Source organism: Stenella coeruleoalba (genome assembly GCF_951394435.1).
Source record: "Stenella coeruleoalba genome assembly, chromosome: 16".
Taxonomy (NCBI): Eukaryota; Metazoa; Chordata; class Mammalia; order Artiodactyla; family Delphinidae; genus Stenella; species Stenella coeruleoalba.
The window spans coordinates 13,356,237-13,376,360 of record NC_137162.1 but is presented as its reverse complement, the minus strand read 5'-3'; the positions used below and the strand labels follow the sequence as shown (position 1 = coordinate 13,376,360).

The following is a 20,124-nucleotide window of genomic DNA, read 5'->3' as shown; positions in this document are numbered from 1 at the left end:
CAGCCCCCGGCGAGCCGCCGGCGGCCGGGCTAAGCGGAGGGCGGCTGCGGTCGGGCGTCTCCGGGACCCCGCCGGGGGTGTGGCGGGGTGGGGGACACCCGGGACCCAGCCGAGCTTCGGACGCCTGCAGGCCCCTGGAGGGACCCTCTCTCGGCCTCACCTCCAGCCGCCAGGGGCTTCGCGGGGTCTTGGCGGAAGCGGGGGCGCACCTTGGGTCCCTACGCCCAGACACGGAAGGGACGCAAATAGGGGGCAGAGTGTGTCCAATATCCGAGCGCTAGGGTCCCCTGAATGTGATTGTGGCGAGGGGCCATGCAGCTTCGGGGCCCTACCCAGAAGGCTCCTTCCCGACTGTCCCGGGGGTGGGGTGGGGGAGGGGGGAGGGCCTGGCCGCCGCAGCTGCCGCCTGTTCGTAAAGATCGCCAGGGCAGAGGCTGCGGGAGGCTGTCTCCTCAGAAAGGGGGAGGTCAGACCCTCTCGGAAGCTCCCAGCCCCTGGCCACTCTTCTGTCCCCTGGCCAGCTCCTCGTAGGCTGGGCAGAGCTAAGGAGGCAGTGATCGCTGGGCCAGGGACTTTCGGGACGCCTTGCTGGCTGCGAGGGGGGCTCAGGCCGCGCTCCCTGACGCCGGCGCAGGGCCGCTCTGCGGGTATCCCCGGAGGTCTCAGGGCCGCTTTGAAGAGCAACGCGAGGGTGCGGAGCACACGGAGTCCCGGCCAAGACCTCCGAGTACTGCCCTGTCAGCTCCTCGGTTACTGGCCGCAGTGAGGCCGTCGACCCTCTGGTCCTAAACCCGGGGCTTGGGTCCGCAGGAGGCTACCCGGGAAGAAGTAAAAGGGCATGGGGCGAGGCCTAAGGTGGAAACAGTGGCCTGGAGGACAATGGTGGGCAAGTGGGTTCGAGGCAAGTGATGGAGTTACACGGTATGGGGCGCCTGGACGAGCCTCGCTGCGTGGGGTGGTTTGGACCCCGTCAGCCAGCGGCGTCTTCGCCACCACCGTTTCTCATTGGCTTGAATGCAAGGGTCTGGCGATGTTGGACTGCGGGGAGCTGGGATGGAGGCGGGGCTGTCACAAGGCTTCTCGCAGAGTGACCTCTCTGAGCCTCGATTTTCTCATCTGGAAAATGGGTATCATGACTCCTTCCACACCAGATTATGAGGTTCACTGAGACCTGGGTGTGAGTAAACATGCCTTTAAAAGCGAAAATTCGTTACAGGGAGAGGAATTGTTCTTCTCAGTCTTCCTGACATCCTCCCCAAGTTTCTTGGAGAGCTGCAACGTCCAAGGGAAAAAGCCTCCAGTTTCTTTCCTCAAACGACCACGATCTTCTTTCTAAGCCCTAGTCCAGCCTCCAGAGTCCAGAAAATGGGGACGTACAAAAATAAAAGACGATTAAGCTCCTGAGAGAGGGACTGGTGAGACGCCAGAGTTTCAGAAACTGCCCCTAGGTTCGAAGGTGGCTTGCCGCTGACAACCCCAAGGAGCTCCTTAAAGGACTGGACCCCCAGTTACAAGGCCTGCTACCGTTGGCAGGAGCAGAGCCTGAAACGAAAAGATACCGGAGAAGGCGGAAGAAAAGCCGGCAGATGCGTCCCCAGCCACCTCCCATGCTAGTACCTGTGGCCCGCTGCAGGTCATCTTATGCGGCGCAGGGAGCTCCGGGAAACAGACGGTGACCTTGTGGCCCAATGAAGCCAAAGCTTTCGGGACTGTTGGAGGGGACAGCGGTAACACCACCCACCCATCAGCGGGAAGGGTGCAGAGGAGACCCGAGCTGTCTCCACCCCTTCCCGGGGAAGTCACCCGAGCAAGAGCGTCCTTCTTCCCTAATTCCTGCACTCCTGTGTCAGTCAGTCTGCCCCACGCCTGTCCTTGCTTGGCTTTTAGACTTTCATTCGAAGGCAGCCGAGGGAGAAAGCAACCGGGACTTCCTTTGATCTGTTTTCTTGCTTTCATTAGTGAATCGGGACAGCCTGTGTGTTGAGAGATTGACGAGTTTCAACGTGGTGAAGGAAGTAAATTCGATGGTCAAGCCCTGCGTGGCTTTACGCCTCAGTGCGGAGTTCCTGGCTCTGAAACGTCGGCTCTCAAAACGGTTGGATCTCAGAGACCCACACGCTGGCAGCCTCCTGATAACATCCGGAGAAGGATAGCACCTGCTTCCTGCAGTCGTCTGGGGCAGCTGAGGCCTGGACCAGGGTCCAACCCTCCCAAGAGGGCTCAGTCTCCCCAGTGGACGCTTGATCAGTTATGCACGGGTTTCCAACGAACCCCGCTCGGATTCCACGGGCCTCACTTCACTGGAGGTACCAACTTGCGCCGGGACAGATACGGGTCCGCGCGCTCCAGGAGGAAGGGGCCGCTCACCCTGACCAGCGGCCGCTCAATCCGGCTCATCATTAATCGCTATCTGAGCAATAACCACCAGGGAGTCTTCGGCCGGCCACGAGGGGGCAAGAAGTTAGGAGAGCTGCACCCCGAGACCCCAGCTCTTCGGACTCTACCCAAGCTGGAGCCAGCGCAGGCCAGAATGGGCCCGTAGTCAGGCCGCAGGATCTAGGACCTGACGCATGATGCTGTCGCCTCATTTGCGCGGTATCCCCCTGGTACAGGTGATCACGGCCTCATCGTCCTTTTTAGAACAGAACCCGTCCCCCCTTCCTTGCACCCTTCCGAAGGAAGCCCGACTCGGGGTGGAGCTGGAATTCTAGCGTGGGTGGTAAACTCTGAAACGGAGAGCTGCTGGAGGGAGGAGGGACGCATTTCCAAGTCGTCTTCTCTTCCTCTGTGGTCAGTGAGTCTACTTTGGCTTCCCCGCCCGGCTCAGACTGCGGTCGCGGGAAGGTCTTGGCAGTGGGGCACAACCCCGGCGCTCCCGGGCGCATCGGGCTCAGCCGCTCGCGGGGATGCGGCCAGCGCCCGGCCCCCGCCACTAGGCGCCGCTGCGCGCACGCGGATACACGTCCCGGGTCGCCGCGCCTGCCCAGCGAGCGGCCTCTAGGGAGGACACCAGAAAGGGATTTGCCGTCATGACGATTAAAAAAAAAATGTTTTTAGGACATTAAGTTTTCTCTTAGTTTTACCGCCGCCCTATGCATTCGGAGAGTCCGGGTGACTGGGAATCACCGTGGGTTGGAGGAATTCTTAACCGGGTCCCGAGGATCTCCCCATCCCGGGACACCTTTCGCATGCCTTGGGCCCGGGAGAGGGCCTACCCTCCACGGACGTCCGCGCTTCTCGCGTTGCCTGGCTGGCGCACAGTGCAGCCTCACGATAGCGGCTCACCGGGAGGGTCCTAACCGCCGCGACCTAGATTTAGCAGAGTGCAGCGAGTATGCGGGACGTACAAAGTCATGGCCTGCCATTACTATTTGATGAACGATAACTGTGCCAAGCGTTAGCTCACTTACTCCCCTCAAACAACTGTTAAGATATTGGTATTTCCTTTTCAGTGAGGAGAAAACCGAGGCTCAAGAAGGTAAAGGTCACACAGGTAGTGACCCAGGCAGCACCTGGGCATCTCTCCGGGGTTGCATGAAGGTATGCATCCACCCCAGTTATCAAACAGGCCTAGCACGAGCTGGGGGAGGGAGAAGCACTGCTGTTTGCTCCTGCAAAGGTACAGGGCCTGGTGGGAAACTCAGAGCAGATGGTATGGGAGATGACCAGAAAGCTCTGCCCTTTGATGTCTCCTGCTAGCCAGGAGTCCAAGCCTCTCTCACTCCCAGGGTCCCCCTAGAGAAGCCCCTGGCCTTTGGAGGAGCATGGAGGGGAGCATGGCAGGAGTGTGAGAAGAACAGCAGCTTATATTTGTACAACTTTATTGTTCAGTCTTGACGCCCAGCAAGAAGCCCTGGAGGTGGGTAGGTAATGATAATAACAGCAATATCAAGGACAGGAACTTACTTTTATTATAGCTCATTCATTATATACTGGACACTAAGCATGTTGCTTGGCTTATCTCATTGAACAACCTCAAGGGCCAAGATATTATTTATCTCGAGTTCACAGAAGAGATAACAGGCTTAGAGAGGTTAGGTAACTTGCCTAAGGTCATCCAGGCCTGACTTTGGGGGTGGGGGTCAGTTTTATACTAAGGTATAACTTACATACAGGAAAACTCACCGTTTGTTGTGTACAACTCTGTGAGTTTTTAAAACACAGATGTGTAACTGCCACCCCAATCAGGAAGTAGAAGGGTTCTATCACTCCCTAAAACAGGCCGGCCTCCTGCCCTCCACGGCCTCGCAGGCAGCATTGGCTGTGATCTTACAGATGACAAAATGGAGGTTGGGAGAGGTTGTGGTGTTGCCCAAGATCGCTCAGTCAGTAAGTGACAGATCTGAGACTTGAACCTTCATCACGTGTCTGCTAGTTCAGCTGCCTGCAGAGTGTAGATTCCGAAATCTAAAGAGCACAACCCTCATCGGGTGGGGATGTGGAGACTGGGAGCCCGTTGCTCTAAGATGGAGCCTCAGGAATCCCCTCACTTTCCACCGCTCACACCGGTACTTAACCCAGCACCCACGCTTCCAGAGCAGCTAGGGAACAAAGAGGGGCCGCATTCTGGAAGGCTAAAGAAGCCACAAGTAAAGAGAATGGCAGCCGCTGGGTCCAAGGAGCAGAGTCTAGAGGCAGCTCAGGGTCCGAGTCCAGACTAGGTTGCCCAGCGCCTTGGTGCGCCTCTGCCCTCCAGCCTGGTTAATGAGTTACTCTCCTAGTTAATTCCCCTGCACGTCGGAGCCTGGCAGAGCGAACCTTTCCAAGCTCCTCGGTCCCGGCGCATGAATTAGCATAGATTACTCCGCTTCCAGGGCTTCCGCGTGCGGCCCCTGACTCGCTAGAAACCCGCTTCTTCCTCGTGGGGGCCCGGGAGAGGCTTGGGGCCAGTGGCGAACAGGCGTGTCCCACTGCCGCCAAGAAGGCAGCCACCAGACTCTCTCAGCCTCGCCCACCTGCCAATAACTAGAGCCCTTTGGGGGTAAAGCTGGCCCCCTTATGGCAGTTTGCAAGAGGCGGGTGGCCTGCTTCTTGGACACTGGGAGCAGCCTGGGCCCTCTGCCCCGGCCGACTGTCCCTGCCTCGGGAGGGAGGCTGAGGGTCTGGGCTCCAGACTGCTCACTTCATTAGGACACTCTCCAGACACATCTTGGTCAAAACAGGAGAAAGTGTTTAAGGTGGTACCAATAACACTTTAGTGCTCCGCCTGAGAGTTTAGAAGAGGGGAAACTATCTCACACGATGGCGGGCCTCATCCCACCTCCCAGACCCTGCATGGAGCCCCTTTGCCTTCGAAGTCATCTACTCTCATACCCCCAGCCAAGATCACTAATACTGACCGTGCAATAAGTGGTCATTCCCTGCCCTGCAGCCAGGGTGGGGCTTTTAGTGCCCTCGGTTTCCCACTTGTAGTCTAAGGCTGAGTTTGGAAGGCCTGGCCTGTGGGCAAGCCTGAATCTCCAGCCCTCCTGGAACTCCTTCCGTGGAGAAAGGGGTCCTCCTCCACTGGCTCCAGGATCGGGGATCTACAACCCACCTAAATCGGGTATTTCTTTCTGGGAACCAAGGGCTGACCTCCATCTCCACCCCAGACTGGCTGGCTAGCGCAGCCCAAAGGCTTCCACTTTTCCTGGTGGCTTCAGGCGCCCTGTTGGCCTGGGCACAGTGGGGCTTGTGTCCCTACAGCCTATCTGAGGGAAGGATTTCTGAATCGGGGACAGTATTTTTGGAGGTCCATGGTTCAGGACCCAGGGAGATACTAGTTAAAATGCAACCCACCCCAAGAGGCTGGATCGAGCACCCTGTATCCTTGGGCCTGGGGAAAAGGATGGGGGGATGCCACAAAGCAAGGTTGAGAGAACCCGCTAAGGGTGAAAACCCAGCCAAGACCCCTGCCCAGAGCTGGAGTCAGAGAGCAGAAGCCTGAGGTAGGGGCAGGCTTCTTGGGGCGTGAGTATAGAGCTGAGGGCCATGCCTGTCTCGTGTGTGGAAGTGTGTATGTGTGTGTGCCCTGGGAAGCTTGGGGGAGGCAGCACGCATGATCTCTGCTGGGTCCTCACTAAGATCAGGTGCCCAGACAACACCAGAAAACACACTCCTGACTCCTCTCTTGCCTGGAGTGTTTTCCGAAAGGGGTTTTGGATCCTCCTCCCATCCAACCTCCCCCCCCCACCCCCAACACAGACTATGCCTGGAGTAAAGAAGAAATTGACACAAACATAAATAGACAGCAGATGAAACCACAGAGGACGGGGGAGACCCTAGGGCAGGGAGAGGGTAGCTGGGAAAGCAGGGCACATGTCCCCAGACCTGGGGACCTTTGACTGATGAATCTGGTGGCACTGAAGCCTGACTTACAGGACTTCTCTCTTCTCCCCCTCCCAATCGACATTTTTTTGGGTCTCACGGCAACCTCATCACCAAACACAGGCATTTCTTCATCCTTAAGCGAAGTGACATGGGCCTCCAAGTAAGAGATTTAAAGGATGCCAGATTTTTTTAAAAATCATTAATTGTAAACGTGCAAAATACCTGCTGGTACTTCACTTTAGAAGAACGTAATTGGCAAAAAGAAAAAAAAGAGGAAAAAAGAGGCGGCTGATGAATAGATAATAGATCTTTAACCACCAATAAACAGAGAGCAGCGCCAGCAGCCTGGGGGATGTGATCATAATTATGCCGCAGCATGAGCCAATGGGGACGAGGGAACTCAGCCCTAAAATCATCCTAAAACCGAAGGCAAGCACGAAAATGCGGACACGGCCTGGGACTGGAGAAGCGATCCTCACTCCCTAATCGCAAGCCCTGAGTTTGCACAGCAACCCGCCCCTAGGACGACAGATGGCAGAATAATAATAGAAATAGTGATGATGATGATGATGATAATAATAATAATAATAGCAATAATAAGAATGATAACACTAACAAAAATAATAACGACAACGTAACGGTAATAGTAGTATCACATCAGCCGCTCCCTTGACCTTGGACCCCCATTCCCAGATATTGGGACCCCTAGTTCCCAAAAGAGCTGTTTGGGGGAAAGAGATGAGCACCCTCCCAGAGAGGAAAATAGAGAGCCTGTGGGCAAGTTGGAAGCTCACCGCCAGGGCAGGGTCGTCCACTCCGGTCTCAGCTTGGAAACGAACGGGCCGAGTCAAGGATCGTGAACTCAGGGACCCTGGGACCTAGAGGCTACGCGTGGTCGGAGGACCCCCATCCCCGGCCAGACTCCCTCCTCACCTGGGAAACCTCCGGGAGCTTCGCTGGGGGTGGGAATTGGTCTAACCCAACGGCTCCGTTAGCCCTCGCCGGGAACCAACCCCTGCTCGCTTACCCTCGAGTGCTCCCGGGGCGATTCCAGCTCCCCTGACCCGCGCCCGCGGGGGGCAGCAGCGGCATAGCGCTAGGCGCGAGGAATATGTGCATCAGTGTGTCCGTCTGTCCCCCCAGCTCGGGCTCAGCAGGCTCGGGATCCAGGGGGCCGCAGCAAAGGCGGCGCCGCTCGGGGACTCTGCAGGGACCGGGGTGCCCCGGAGGGAATGGTGGTGGTGGAGAAGTAGGCGGTGGCTGAGGGGGAGGAGGTGGGGAAAGAGGAGGAGGAAGAAGAGGAGGAGGAGAAGGAGGAAGAGGAGGAGGAGAAGCCAAAGGAAGAGGAGGAGGCGAAAGAGGAGAAGAAGCCGCCGCGGGCGCCGCGGGAGCAAGTGAGCTAGGAGCGCGCGGCGACGGCGCCGAAAGGCCGGGCGGCCTGGCGGGCGCAGGAGGCACGGCCGAGGCAGCGGCGCCGACTCCGTTCCACTCTCGGCCTGGATCCAGGCCTCCGGGTTCCCAGGCGCTCGCCTCCTTCTGACGCACTTTAAAGAGTCTCCCCCCTTCCACCTCAGGGCGAGTAATAGCGACCAATCATCAAGCCATTTACCAGGCTTCGGAGGAAGCTGTTTATGTGATCCCCGCACTAATTAGGCTCATGAACTAACAAATCGTTTGCACAACTTGTGAAGAAGCGAACACTTCCATGGATTGTCCTTGGACTTAGGGCGCCCTGCCCGCCTTTTGCAGAGGAGAGAAAACTTTTTTTTGCCTCCCCCGAGAAACTTCCCCCCCTCCCGCCTCTAACTTCGATCCCCCCCACGCCATCTCGCAAAAAAAAAAAAAAAAAAAAAAGAAAAGAAAAACAAAAGAAAAAAAATTACCCCAATCCACGCCTGCAAATTCTTCTGGAAGGATTTTTCCCCCTCTCTCCAGGTTGGGCGCGTTTGGTGCAAGATTCTCGGGATCCTCGGTGTTGCCTCTCCCTCCCCCTCCCCCCTTCTTTCCTTCTTCCTTTCCTTTCCTTTCCTTTCTTTCTCCCTTTCCTCCCCCACCCCCATCCCCACCCCCACCCCCACCCCCACCCCCAACAAACAAGTCCCCAATTCTCGTCCGTTCTCGCCGCGGGCAGCGGGCAGCGGGCGGCGGAGGCAGCGCGCCGCGGTCGCCGGGAGCTGGGAGCCCCGGGCGCCCGCTCCTCGGCGCAGCATGTTCCAGCCGGCGCCCAAGCGCTGCTTCACCATCGAGTCGCTGGTGGCCAAGGACAGTCCCCTGCCCGCCTCGCGCTCTGAGGACCCCATCCGTCCCGCGGCGCTCAGCTACGCCAACTCCAGCCCCATAAACCCGTTCCTCAACGGCTTCCACTCGGCCGCCGCCGCCGCCGCCGGCAGGGGCGTCTACTCCAACCCGGACTTGGTGTTCGCCGAGGCGGTCTCGCACCCGCCCAACCCGGCCGTGCCCGTGCACCCGGTGCCGCCGCCGCACGCCCTGGCCGCCCACCCCCTGCCCTCCTCGCACTCGCCACACCCCCTCTTCGCCTCGCAGCAGCGGGACCCGTCCACCTTCTACCCCTGGCTCATCCATCGCTACCGATATCTGGGCCACCGCTTCCAAGGTACGTGCCACGTCGCGGGGCTGCAGCGCTCTGCAGCCCGCACTGCCCTCGGCCTGCTCTGGGTGGGCGCCCGGCAAGGTCTGGATGGAGGTTCCTCCGGTTCGCCCGCCCGCGCGCCGCGTTTGGAAACTGGGCGGCGAGGAGCCGGGCACGGTCCCTAGTCTCCGAGCTGCGGCCGGTTTGGGGTCTGGCCACGGCCGCTTGACCCTTTAGAGAAGGGCGCAGACAGAGGAGTTGTCCCCGAACGCTCTCGGGTCGAGGCAGGCTTTCCTAGCGTGCTACGAGTGCCGGCCGCCAAGGAATCCGTGGCCCGCGGGGGTCCCCGGGTTCTCTGTCTTCCCGGCGATGCCCTCGCCGCCCTGGCTCCGAGGGGCGCGGACAGGGCCCGGCCACCAGGTTCGCTCTCGACTGCGTTCGACCCTGTTTACCATCCACTCCGCGCCCCTGCATCCTAGACCTGCAGCTTCTCGGTCTCTGACCCTCTTCCGGCGGCGAAGAGACCCTCGCGTCCCCAGAGCAAAGTCTGGGAGTTTGTTTTATCCTGCTTACTCTGGAGGCTCAGGCGGGGCGGGAACCCTTGCGGGTAGGCGCCTCCGAGGCTCAGGACTCTCGCCGTGACCTGCTCAATTCGGGCGCCGAGCGGCCACGGCGAAGGCAGGTTCGGTCTGGTTTTTGTTTTTCTTTTAAAAGAAATGAACCGGGTCGGAAGACGGGCTGGAGGAGATCTGTTTGGGTGTTTTCCTTTCTTGCTATTTTTTGGATTTGTGTGTGGGGGGGGTGGGGTGGGGGTGGGAGTGGAAGGAGAGTTAAAACTCCAGAAAAAGGGGCAAGTAATTAGTTTAGCGATCCGAGCGGGGAAAAGACCTACCTCCCGAGGCCGCTGATCAATACCCAGCGGCTTGCCCATTCATTAACCCTTGGCGTTCCTGCCAGAGCCTAGAATGGGGTAGATTCCCGTCCTCCATAATTAAAGAAACCAAACCAAACAAAAACAACGTTTTACTCTTATTCCCAGACCGGAGTTGCCTCCATCCCTGCCTGGATTGTAGGTTTGTCTTTCTTTGGGTTTTGGTGAATCGATTTCCCACCCTAAGGAGTGAATCCGAAACTCTCTGGCTTTGCTCGAAAAGTTTAGGGTTCCCTTTCCTCATTCTCTGGCAGCCACGCTCTTGGTCCCCACGCCAGGCCTGGAGTAGCCAGGATCTTCTGGGGCCGCGGACAGTTCCATCGGGTGACCGCAGCTCCGTACTCCCCGGCTTTCGATGCCTTCGCTCGAGTCTCCTAGTTCTCTGGAGCAGGGCAGCGGGAGGACGGGGCCTCGGGAGGCAGCGGCGGCAGAAACCCTGCGCACCCGCCGGCGAGATTTCGGTGTAGGCCGGGCTGCAACGACACGCCCGGCCTCTGCACTTTTCCGGAGGAGAAAGACTTAAGTACTTTAAAAATAAGTCCCCGAGAAAACTCTAGGATAGCGGTTCGTCGCCTCTTCGCCCCTCACCCCCGGGGCAAAGTTCTACCAGAGGTTAGAAAGAAGAGACAGACGTTTCTCTGGGTCCAGGGCGCCAATCCCCGGGCCCTGCCTTGCCGCCCCTTCCTCTGTCCCGGGCGCCTGTTGCGGAAGTGGCGAGGCTCGTGGGGCCCGGGCGGCTGCAACGCCCGCAGAGGTCAGGAGCCTTGGGACTCGACCCGCCGGGACAGCTGCTGCTGGGTGCTGCACAGCTACGGCCCCGGCGGAGCGGGCCAGGCAGCTGGAGCGGTGTTCCCTTCGCGCGTGTGGAGGGCTCTGGGTCCCCGTGGGCCGGGCCGCACGGGCTACGTACGCGGAGGCCCTGAGCGCTGTGCCGGGTCAGCCCGGCTCGGGAGAAGCGCGCGGACCTGGCCAGGACAGCCCCCTTTAATGGGACTTCTGTTGTGTCCCCCGTAGGGAACGACACAAGTCCGGAGAGCTTCCTTTTGCACAACGCGCTGGCCCGCAAGCCGAAGCGGATCCGAACCGCCTTTTCCCCGTCCCAGCTTCTGAGGCTGGAACACGCCTTCGAGAAGAACCACTACGTGGTGGGCGCAGAGAGGAAACAGCTGGCGCACAGCCTCAGCCTCACGGAAACTCAGGTGAGCGGGCCCAGGCGCGGCAACCGCATCCCAAATCTCTGGACACACGCAGCCCGCAAATTGCGGAGGGCTTTCGGCAAACAGTCCGGGAGCTGGTTCCACGCCCGGGCTCAGGATATGTAAGTTTTGAGGTGCTCTTGGCTTCCCTGGGCTCCAGCACGGGACTGTAGGAGATGACCCGCCCGAGGCTCTGGTGGGGCGGGCGGAGACGGGCTGAATTGCTCCTTCTGTGCGGCTGGGCTGGCCTTGCAGCTCCTGGCTAAGATACCTCTGCACTTTCGGTGAGACTTTCGGTGGGAGTCTTGGGTACGCGGCTGGGATCCAGGAAGGAGAGTGCCGCGGGGTTTTGGGGTGTTTGGGGCTCTAGGCTGGAGAGAGAGCTGAGAGTGGGTTAGGGCGAGCTCTGTGCACCGGGGGCTCAAGGCTCACAGCAACGGCTCCAGTTATTCCCCTTGAGGGGATCGGAGAGTCAGACCGCCGAGCCGGCATCCTGGGTGCGTCCCTAAATCCGAGAAACAGAGCTAGAAGGCTTCGGGAGAGGAGCTGCCTCAGGGGGCAGACCCTTCCTGCGCAACAGGGTCCCGAGGCGGCCAGGTTCTGGCCTGCCCCGGGGCGAGGAGGGGGCTTAGGGCTACAGTAGGCGCTACTGTACGCGGAGCCTCAGGGCGGGGTCAAAGTTCCCGGCAAACAGTAACATTTTCGGGCAGATTAAGTTGTAACACTTTTCCTGGGAGGCGCAAAGAGGTCGAGGCTTTTGTTTTAAAACGTCCCCGCGGACAAAACCGAGGAGGGCCTCGCGGGTTGGTGCGGGGCCCGGCACAAGGCGCGGCCCGGCTGATTTCTCCTGGATCGCCGAGTCGGCCGTGGTCTTTGTCCGCCTCGCTGCCCACGCTGCCTGGAGCCTTTGTGTGCGTGTCAAGCCCCGAGCGCACCGACGCGCGCCTTGGGCGAGCGCCGGGGAGAAATGAACCGTCCTCCCCCTCAATTAGCAAACTCAAAGCAAATTAAACTCAGCCGTGTTCCAGCTCGGCTTTTTCATGGGGGCACTTTGGGGGATTGGGGGCATCCGGGGAGAGCAAGCCGGGACCTGGGCCTGCCGACTCAAAGGAGAAAGCGGAGCGGACTTCAGGGGCCTGGGGTGCTGCTAGCAGCATGGGACAGCCCTGGTGGCATGGGAGGTGCAGCCATCACCATGTTCCTCACCTGTACCTCACCGCTGAGAAGCTTGGGCAGTGTTACTGTCTGGTCTGGTCACTGTATGGGGCCCCATCACCAGCTTCCCCAGGGACTGGTCGGGATAGCGTGTGAGCCCCACCTCACTGCTCCCCAGACTTCTAGCAGCGCTCCGAGGAGGCCAGGCTGCCGGCCCCGCCCTGGTGGGAAGTGATGTGATGGGGTGAGAGCTTGGCCCTGGACTGTCCTGGGGCTGTTCAAGAGGAGGACTGAGGGGCTCTTCCCTTCTCTTTCACAGTTTTTCTCTTACTTCCCCTTTATCTCACGGTCTTTCAGAAGCTTTCACTTTTGAGCCTCTTTTCCTAGCTGAAAAGATACAGCTGGGTTGGTCCCCAGGGCTGTGCACCCCATCATCCCCCCCACCGGTTTCCCCCAGCACCCCCCCCACACACACAACTGCTTCTGCTCTCACCTGCAAGAGTACTGGGCAGAGAGGGGAAAGCTCAGGCCAATCTTGACTGCCTACCCAGGGCCCAGGCTTTGCCGAGGAGGCGCTATATTTAGGCAGCGGCTGTGGGAAACTGGCAGAAAATAGAAAGCACATTCGGCCCTGCAGGAGCTGCAGCAGTGGGAATGAGATCTTCCCTGCACTAGTTAGGTAGAGGGAGTCAGGGATGTGTCTCTTTTAATTTTCCCTTATTTATAATTTTATAGGGGTTTCCCAGTGTTTGCCAGGCTTTTGCACTTAGTGGGATGTGGGTGTCCCGAGCAGGACAAAGTGAGAAGGGGACACTCTGCACTCTGGGCCTCGGGGCCAGGGGAAATGTGCTCCGGGAGGGCCAGAAGGGGAGGGAGCCAGCCTTCTCTCCGGCCCCGAGATAGGAGCTCTGTTCCCCGAGGGGAGGCCGTGGGGAGGTCGGCTAATAGGACACGCAGCTGGGGTACTGGATTTTCGTAGTCTCAGTCCCAGGTCCGGGCCAGGCAAAAGAGGAAGAGGTAGGAGGGCGCTGTGCAGGAACTATAACGCGCCCCATCTGCCTCTCCTGCAGGTAAAAGTATGGTTTCAGAACCGAAGGACGAAGTTCAAAAGGCAGAAGCTGGAGGAAGAAGGCTCAGATTCGCAACAAAAGAAAAAAGGGACGCACCATATTAACCGGTGGAGAATCGCCACAAAGCAGGCGAGTCCCGAGGAAATAGATGTGACCTCAGACGATTAAAAACACAAACAGAACCCCTCAGAAACGGACAACACGGAGCAAAACAGAGACAGGGAGAGGAGGGGAAGAAGAAAAAACCCTACAAAACAAAAACAAACCACACACACATTCACGGAGAAGGGGAGAGGGAGTCAGAGAGAGGGGCGGCGCGACGCAGACGCTGGGCGGCAAGAGCGCGGGGTCCCGATCCGAGGCCGCGCCGAGATGGCAGAGGACGGAGGCTCCTTGATGAACACGCAACCCTTGTCTGAAGAGGCAGCTTGTGAGAGACAGACAGAGACAGACAGAGAGAGAGAGAGAGATCCAAAGGTGGCAAAGCCGAAGGCGCTCTGACAAGGGGAGCTGTCAGTCAAAGGCCAAACCAGCGAGACAAGATGATTGGCAGGTATTCCGGTTATCTCGCAGTCCGATTTTTTTTAAAAAATGATGATGATAATCATAATGATAAAAGAAAACCCCCAACCAGGCACAGGACTTTTTATTTTGCACTTCGAAGTGTTTTTTTCCCCAATCTTTAAAAGTAATCAGTGATAATAACCGTTGGGATTCCACATCCAGCCCCATCCCACACCTGTTCAAAAACTTGAATTGCATGTAGCAGTTGTTGGGCGAATGGTGTCTTAAGACAGAAAGTGAATTGTAATTTTCTTTTCCTTTTAAAGACAGGTTCTGCGTGCTTTTTATTTTGATTTTTTTGCAAGAAATGTGCAGTCTGTAAACACTTTTTGATACCTTCTGACGTCAAAGTGATTGTGAAAAAAGCTAAATGAAGTAGGCTCAGCGATAGCGATCCTCTTTCAGAGAAATGGGGAGCAGGATGGGGGGCTGGGGGTGGAGGGGGAGGGTGCCCACAAGAGGAGTCAGGACTTGTACTGGGAAAAAAACCCCTAAATTAATTCTATTTCTTGGACATTCCTTTCCTAACATCCCAAGGCTTAAAACCACGAACTAAACTCCTTTTAGTGGTTGAAGGTATTGGCCGAGTTCAACCATTTGCCGTAAATAAAGGCCATTCCAAACTTTCAATCTATCTATTGCAAAGACTGAAGGACTGTAGTTAGCAGGGATGATAAGTGTGGCCAAGAACACGGCAGCAAGTTTTCAAGCACTGAGTTTCTATTCCAAGATCATAGACTTACTAAAGAGAGTGACAAATGCTTCCTTAATGTCTTCTATACCAGAATGTAAATATTTTTGTGTTCTGTGTTAATTTGTTAGAATTCTAACACACTATATACTTCCAAGAAGTATGTCAATGTCAATATTTTGTCAATAAAGATTTATCAATATGCCCTCAGAGTAGTTGTCTTGGGAAATTGAAGTGAATTCTTGAGAAAAGTATCTCTTTGAGTGTGGTCCTTCCCCAACTAGGCTCAAGAAGCCCAGGTTCCCCACCCACAAAAGGGCCAGACTGATGGATTCTCGGGCATGTTAAAGAGAGAAGAGGGTGGAAAAGGGAGAGGATTAGGAAAACTTAAGTCCTTCAGAAAAGGGATGGGAGAAAAGTTTTCCATCCAGACCTCTGCCCACTGCACGGCCTAAAGAGGGAGCTTAATTTGAATTTCAGGTTAAAAATCCTTACTACTACTACTACTCTTAACCTCTAGTTATTTAAAAAACTGGACATATATAGTTATGCATTGACGAGTATTCCCCCAGGATTGGGGAAAACACTTAGCAGAATCAGGATCCTGGGACTTTTTAAACTGTGTTTCTGACTTCAAACCCCAAAGCACTATTCTCCTTCTCCCTCTCTCTCCCTTTCCTTCCCTCCCTTCCTTCCTTCCTTCCTTCCTTCCTTCCTTCCTTCCTTCCTTCCTTCCTCCTTCCCTCCCTCCCTCCCTCCCTCCCTCCCTACTTTCCTTCCTTCCTTCCTTCCTTCCTTCTTTCCTTCCTTCCTTCCTTCTTTCCTTCCTTCCTTCCTTCCTTCCTCTCTCTGGCCCCAATCTGACAAAGGTGAGGGGATGAGCCCAAGGGCCTCAGCAGCCTTATAAGGCAAGCGTTTTGAGAAACCTTCAACTCTCAATTTTAACATTAAAGAAAAAGTTGTACCCAGTCTTGGAGGAAACTTAGCTTTTCTCCCCCCCTTCCCCCTTCTGGGGGTACGAGGTTGTTTTTGCATGCTTCATTTGCTTCTTATCCTGATAGGCTGCATTAATCAGTTTTATTTCCATTGATAGAGAAACCTCGTCTGTTCTGTTCGAGCTACAAAGCGTCCTGCGAGCTTTTGTGAAAGTGCAAATCAGTTTAAGCAATTATCATACCAGGAATATGAAGGGGAAAGAGGAGGCCTTGCCCAGTGGTCTCCTTTAATCTCTTAATCCACGGATCCAGGGGGGCTGCCTGGACATAATTTAGGACAATCTCCCCACCCTTTACACTGTGATAAGGCCAAGTTACAATGCAGGGCGAAAATACAAGCTTTGTTAACATCCTGCCTTGAAAAGTTAAGATTAGACATTCCATGCACGTGTGGGGACTATAGGGCACTATGGAAATTTTTCTTTCTTTTTTTCCCCTCCCCTCCTCTCTTCGAAAGTAGAATTCATTCTTGGCCTCTCTCCCTCTTTTTCCCCTTTATCTCTGCCTTTCTCTCCTTTTTCTCCCTCTCTGTTTCTCTGGAGAACCCTGGCTGTTTATGGTGCATTTCCACGCAGACTCCTTGGGAAGGTGTGGGTGTAGTCGGGGAGACTCCACTGCCCGAGGATTCTGGGGCGAGAGGGGACACAGGCTTGCCTCTCGAAGGGACAGGTGCTGTCCTGTGTATCCTGGAAACTCAAGTGGGGTTTCCAGTCACTTGGACAGCGGGACCTCTGTGACCAAGAGCTCTCCCAAGTGTTTTGCAGTCCCTGCTACAGCATTGCTGCACCTCTTTCTTTTAAGCAAGTTACCTTTTCCTTCTATCCACTTCGCCAAACCCAGAATGCCTCAAACACAGAGCACAGACCTGTTAAAATTCAGACTAGCCTTTCCTGAAGAAAATTTCCCATCTTGATAAAAGGCTTACTTCTGCAAGAACCATATACTTTTTTTTTTAAGTACAAGAAAAGGGGGAGGGTGATGGTTTTTTTTTTTTGTAAATGTCCTATGTAGTGTAACAGCAATAAAATCATCAGAGAATACTATTAGCTTTGGAAAAAAAAAAACCTAAAAGCTTTATTACAAACCAAGCTTTGAAAATAGGGGGGATTAGGCGGCTGAAAGGGTCCCACAATGGTAAGAAGAAAAGGTTTCATGCTAATGAGGTTAATGCCCTTTGTATCTCGGGCCGCCACATCTTCATTACGCGCTATCTCTGGCTGCACGGAGCGGCTCAGAGAGCCGCAATCCACTCCAACGCCCCCCTTCCCGGCCCAAAGAAGGATTTGATAGCAGCTCTGTTCAAACTAGATAATTATATCTTTTCAAGTCGGAATTAAGATAAAGAAAGTGAAGCAGAGGCGGCTCGCCTTGATCCACTGCAAACAAATTTGGCGCACTTTCGAGTCCTTCCCCCGCCTCAAAAAGGCTGGACAGTCAGCTTATTAGCCGCTCGTTTGCTTTATTAATTCATCTATTTAAAGTGGCAGGATTAGAGCGTCTAATGTGGACGCGGGCTGCCGTGGCGCTGAGGAATATAAATATTTGCGAGATGCCATCCCACGATGACTATCTGGGCGCGGGGTGCGGGGCAGGGTGCGGGGCGCGTGTGCCTTGTGGCTGCGTCCCCGTCACAGTGCGCGCGTGCTGGGCTGGAGCCCCTTGGGCAGGGAAGCGTGGGAGCTGCGTGCCGCAGGTCTGTGTCCTCCCTCGTGGTACATGGGTGCCAGGCCTAGATGACCCTGGCAGGGTTCAATGGGCATCGAGGGTCAGGTTCTGCGTTCCTCCCTACACATGGAACTGCACGCATGTTGCCTTGTGTCTTGCCTGTTACCCCGAATGGGGATGTAGGTTACACGTTTGATCCATGACCTACTCCCTTCTTGATTACTTGTGGGCCTTCCCTATGCGTTCGCCTGACCGAGAGGCTTGGGTTCTCAGTTTGCATATCCCTGAGAGAGTGAAACGGAACGTATAACCCAAGTGTGCCTGGGCTACATTCTCCTTCCTGAGAGGTACACGTGGGTTCCGCGTGCGTGTCTCATTTGGGGTCCAGTTCCTCAGCGCAGCAAAGGGCCAGGTAGGCGTGGGCGGAGGGGTGGGGTGGGGGGGGGCTCTGTTCAAGGTACCAGAAACTCCTGAGGTGGGAAAAGCTTCGGACCTCCGGGTACTTACTCCTTTCTGCCTCTTGTCTGAGTGTCCGGTGCCCCCAGCTCACTCCAACTCTGTTCCCGGCAGCCTAGCGCAGCCCGAGCGGGAGCTTTGGCGGCGGCCCGGAACCTGCCGGGCCACTTTTGTGCTAGGGGCGGATTGTGGCGGGCGGAGAGGCGCACCAAGCGGGCCCGGCAGAAAGGGGGCTCGGGCCTGCGCGCGGCCTTGGAAACCTCGGTTCCTCCCCGTCCCCGCCTCGAGTCGCAGGGAACAAAGTCTCGGACGCGCAGGCCGATTGGGGAGGGACTCTGGCGGGTCGGAGGCCTCGCCCGGGGCCCCGCGCCGCGGCTGGGGGCATCTGGGCTAGGCTCCCCGCATGCGGGCAATTGCAAGTCGGACTAAGGGTGTGGATGTGAGTTAGGGAGAGGCTGTGCTTGTGGGTTTGTAGAGGTTGAGTGTACCAGTGAGGTCTGTGAAACGTTTGTGTGTCTGAGCCAGGATTTCAGTCAGGATGTGTAGGTGCTAATTGTGCTAACTGCGTGCGTTAGAGGCTGAGAGGCCGGGGCTACTTGTGTAGATTGTGAGTGTCAAGGTGTCCAGCTTTCCTCGTGCATCTAGATTGTATTAAGTTAGGGCAGGAACGTGCAGCGCGCGGCTGTAATTAGAGTGCTTATAAAGGTGCAGAAATGCAATTGTGTGAAGAAGTTGTGTGCGAGCGTCTGGTCGCTGTGAGCCGGCTGCAGTTGTGGCTCTCAGAGGATGGGAATGGCCTCCGAGTGTGCGACTGGCGGGAACATTTCTCCGTGTTTGGGTGGGGGTCCCCTGTGATGGCGTCCATGCCGGCAGCAGGGCAGCATATGTGTGTGTGTCTCGGGATCTAGACGTGTGTGTCTAGTGAGAAGGCTCGGGTTCGGTTATTGTTTCGCAGCGCACCACTCGCTCCGGAGTTTGGCAAACAGCAGACGTTTTTTTTTTTTTGGTAACCGCATTTTCCCAGGCCGGCCCTTCTTATTCCAGCAATCAGCGTTTGGTTTACTTGGGTGCCGCCTCAGAGCAGCGGCAGGCCGGGCGGGAGAGGAAGCGGGCCTGCAGCGTTCGGCCGCGGTGCCTCGAGGCCGAGTTGCGGGACCGCGGGCGCGCGTAGCCCGCCGCTCCGCTCCTGCGTCCGCCGCTCGGCCGCCGCATTTACTTCCCCCTACCAGCCCCTCAGCGAGGGGGAAGTGGGAGTTTTGAGAACTCGCTGACCCCAGCCGTGACCCCGCTGGGGCAGGTGGCTTCTCCCGGCGCGACCCAGTACTCCGGGAAACCCGAGGCGGTGCCACGCTTGAAAGCGAAAGGTCCATTCATCAGCCGCGCCCCAGCGTCTAATTGGCCTTTTGTTCATCAGTGCCTGTGGCCCGGCGAGGGGGTTGGGGGAACATGGAAGGGCCCCGGGGCTGTAAGTAGGGGTGCCCGGCGTTCCGGGCTGGGGTCTGAGTAGGGCAAAGGAGCGTCGCACTCCTCCGAGGGGGCGCCAGAGCGCGCCAAAGATCACGCCCACGTGCGAGGATGCTCGGCTGGCGGCTGGTCTCCGAGCGCCCCGGCCGGATCCTCCGAGCTGCTGGAGAGCCACGGCCTCGCCCCTGCCCTCACCTCCCCCTGCAGTCTGAGTCCACGCCTTTCCTCCGCGCCTCGGGGATTTCAGACCTGCCTTCCTGCCTGTCCCAAGTTCCCAGCTCAGGCGCTGGCCTTGGGGCTGGTTTGGGCTCAAGCCCTGCCTTTCTTCATGCTTCTTTCGCCCTGCTCTACCCGCCTACCATAGAGAGAGACTCTGGGTCCCCCTCCCTAGGCACCAACCTGGTACCCTTGTCCGGCCTGCAGCCTGCTTCTCTGGGCGAAGGAATTGAGAGAATTTTTTGGCCCGCCAAGGAGGTGGGAGTTGACCAACTGTTAGGCGATCGGATCTGGGAGGAAGACCGGGTCTCCACCACCCCAAATTCCATATGGCTCTCCAAATCAAGCCTCACCTTCCCTCTCCCTGTCTCCCACCCAGTGTACAAATCAAGCCTCGCCGGTCCCCCTCTCTACCCCACACCTACTGCACACCGCCAGAGAGTCCTAGAGAAAGCGCAGGGGCAAGGTCTCCTCTCCCAGCATAAGCGCAGAGGCCGAGACGCACCTGATGCGCCAGGGAGGTGCCTGGAATGGGGATGGGGTCGCGTTTGGAAAATGGTCCAGGGCCCCCAGCCCCACGCCTCTCCTTCCCTTTCCCTGGGAGGACCGGCTTTGCCCGGCAGTGGTCTGGCTGCCCGGCTCACCGCCTCAGCCCGGCCCCAGGCCGCGCCTGCCCCCAGCCGGCTCCAGGTCCTATATATAGCGCGGGTCTCCACAGCCCTCTGCTGGACCCTGACGTCAGGAAGAACTTGATCTTGCCTGCTTCGCTCCTGCTTCTGAAACTGATCCTTGAAATGAGAGAACAGACTCTACACAATTCCC

At 57.0% G+C, this 20,124-nt stretch overlaps 1 protein-coding gene across 2 annotated transcripts; it reads left to right on the top strand.

Annotated features, from left to right (window-relative positions):
• Window positions 1-8,517: 8,517 nt before the first annotated feature.
• EMX2 (empty spiracles homeobox 2) lies at window positions 8,518-14,195 on the top strand (the record flags this gene model as incomplete). Of its 2 annotated transcripts, XM_079899995.1 has the most annotated exons (3): window positions 8,518-8,923; window positions 10,845-11,029; window positions 13,252-14,195. In XM_079899995.1, the coding sequence occupies 3 exons, from the start codon at window positions 8,518-8,520 to the stop codon at window positions 13,417-13,419; spliced, it is 759 nt and encodes a 252-aa protein (XP_079756121.1). In that variant the 3' UTR covers window positions 13,420-14,195. The 2 variants fall into 2 exon arrangements, with proteins under 2 accessions (XP_079756121.1, XP_079756122.1); XM_079899996.1 differs by lacking the exon at window positions 10,845-11,029.
• Between the last annotated feature and the right edge of the window lie 5,929 nt (window positions 14,196-20,124).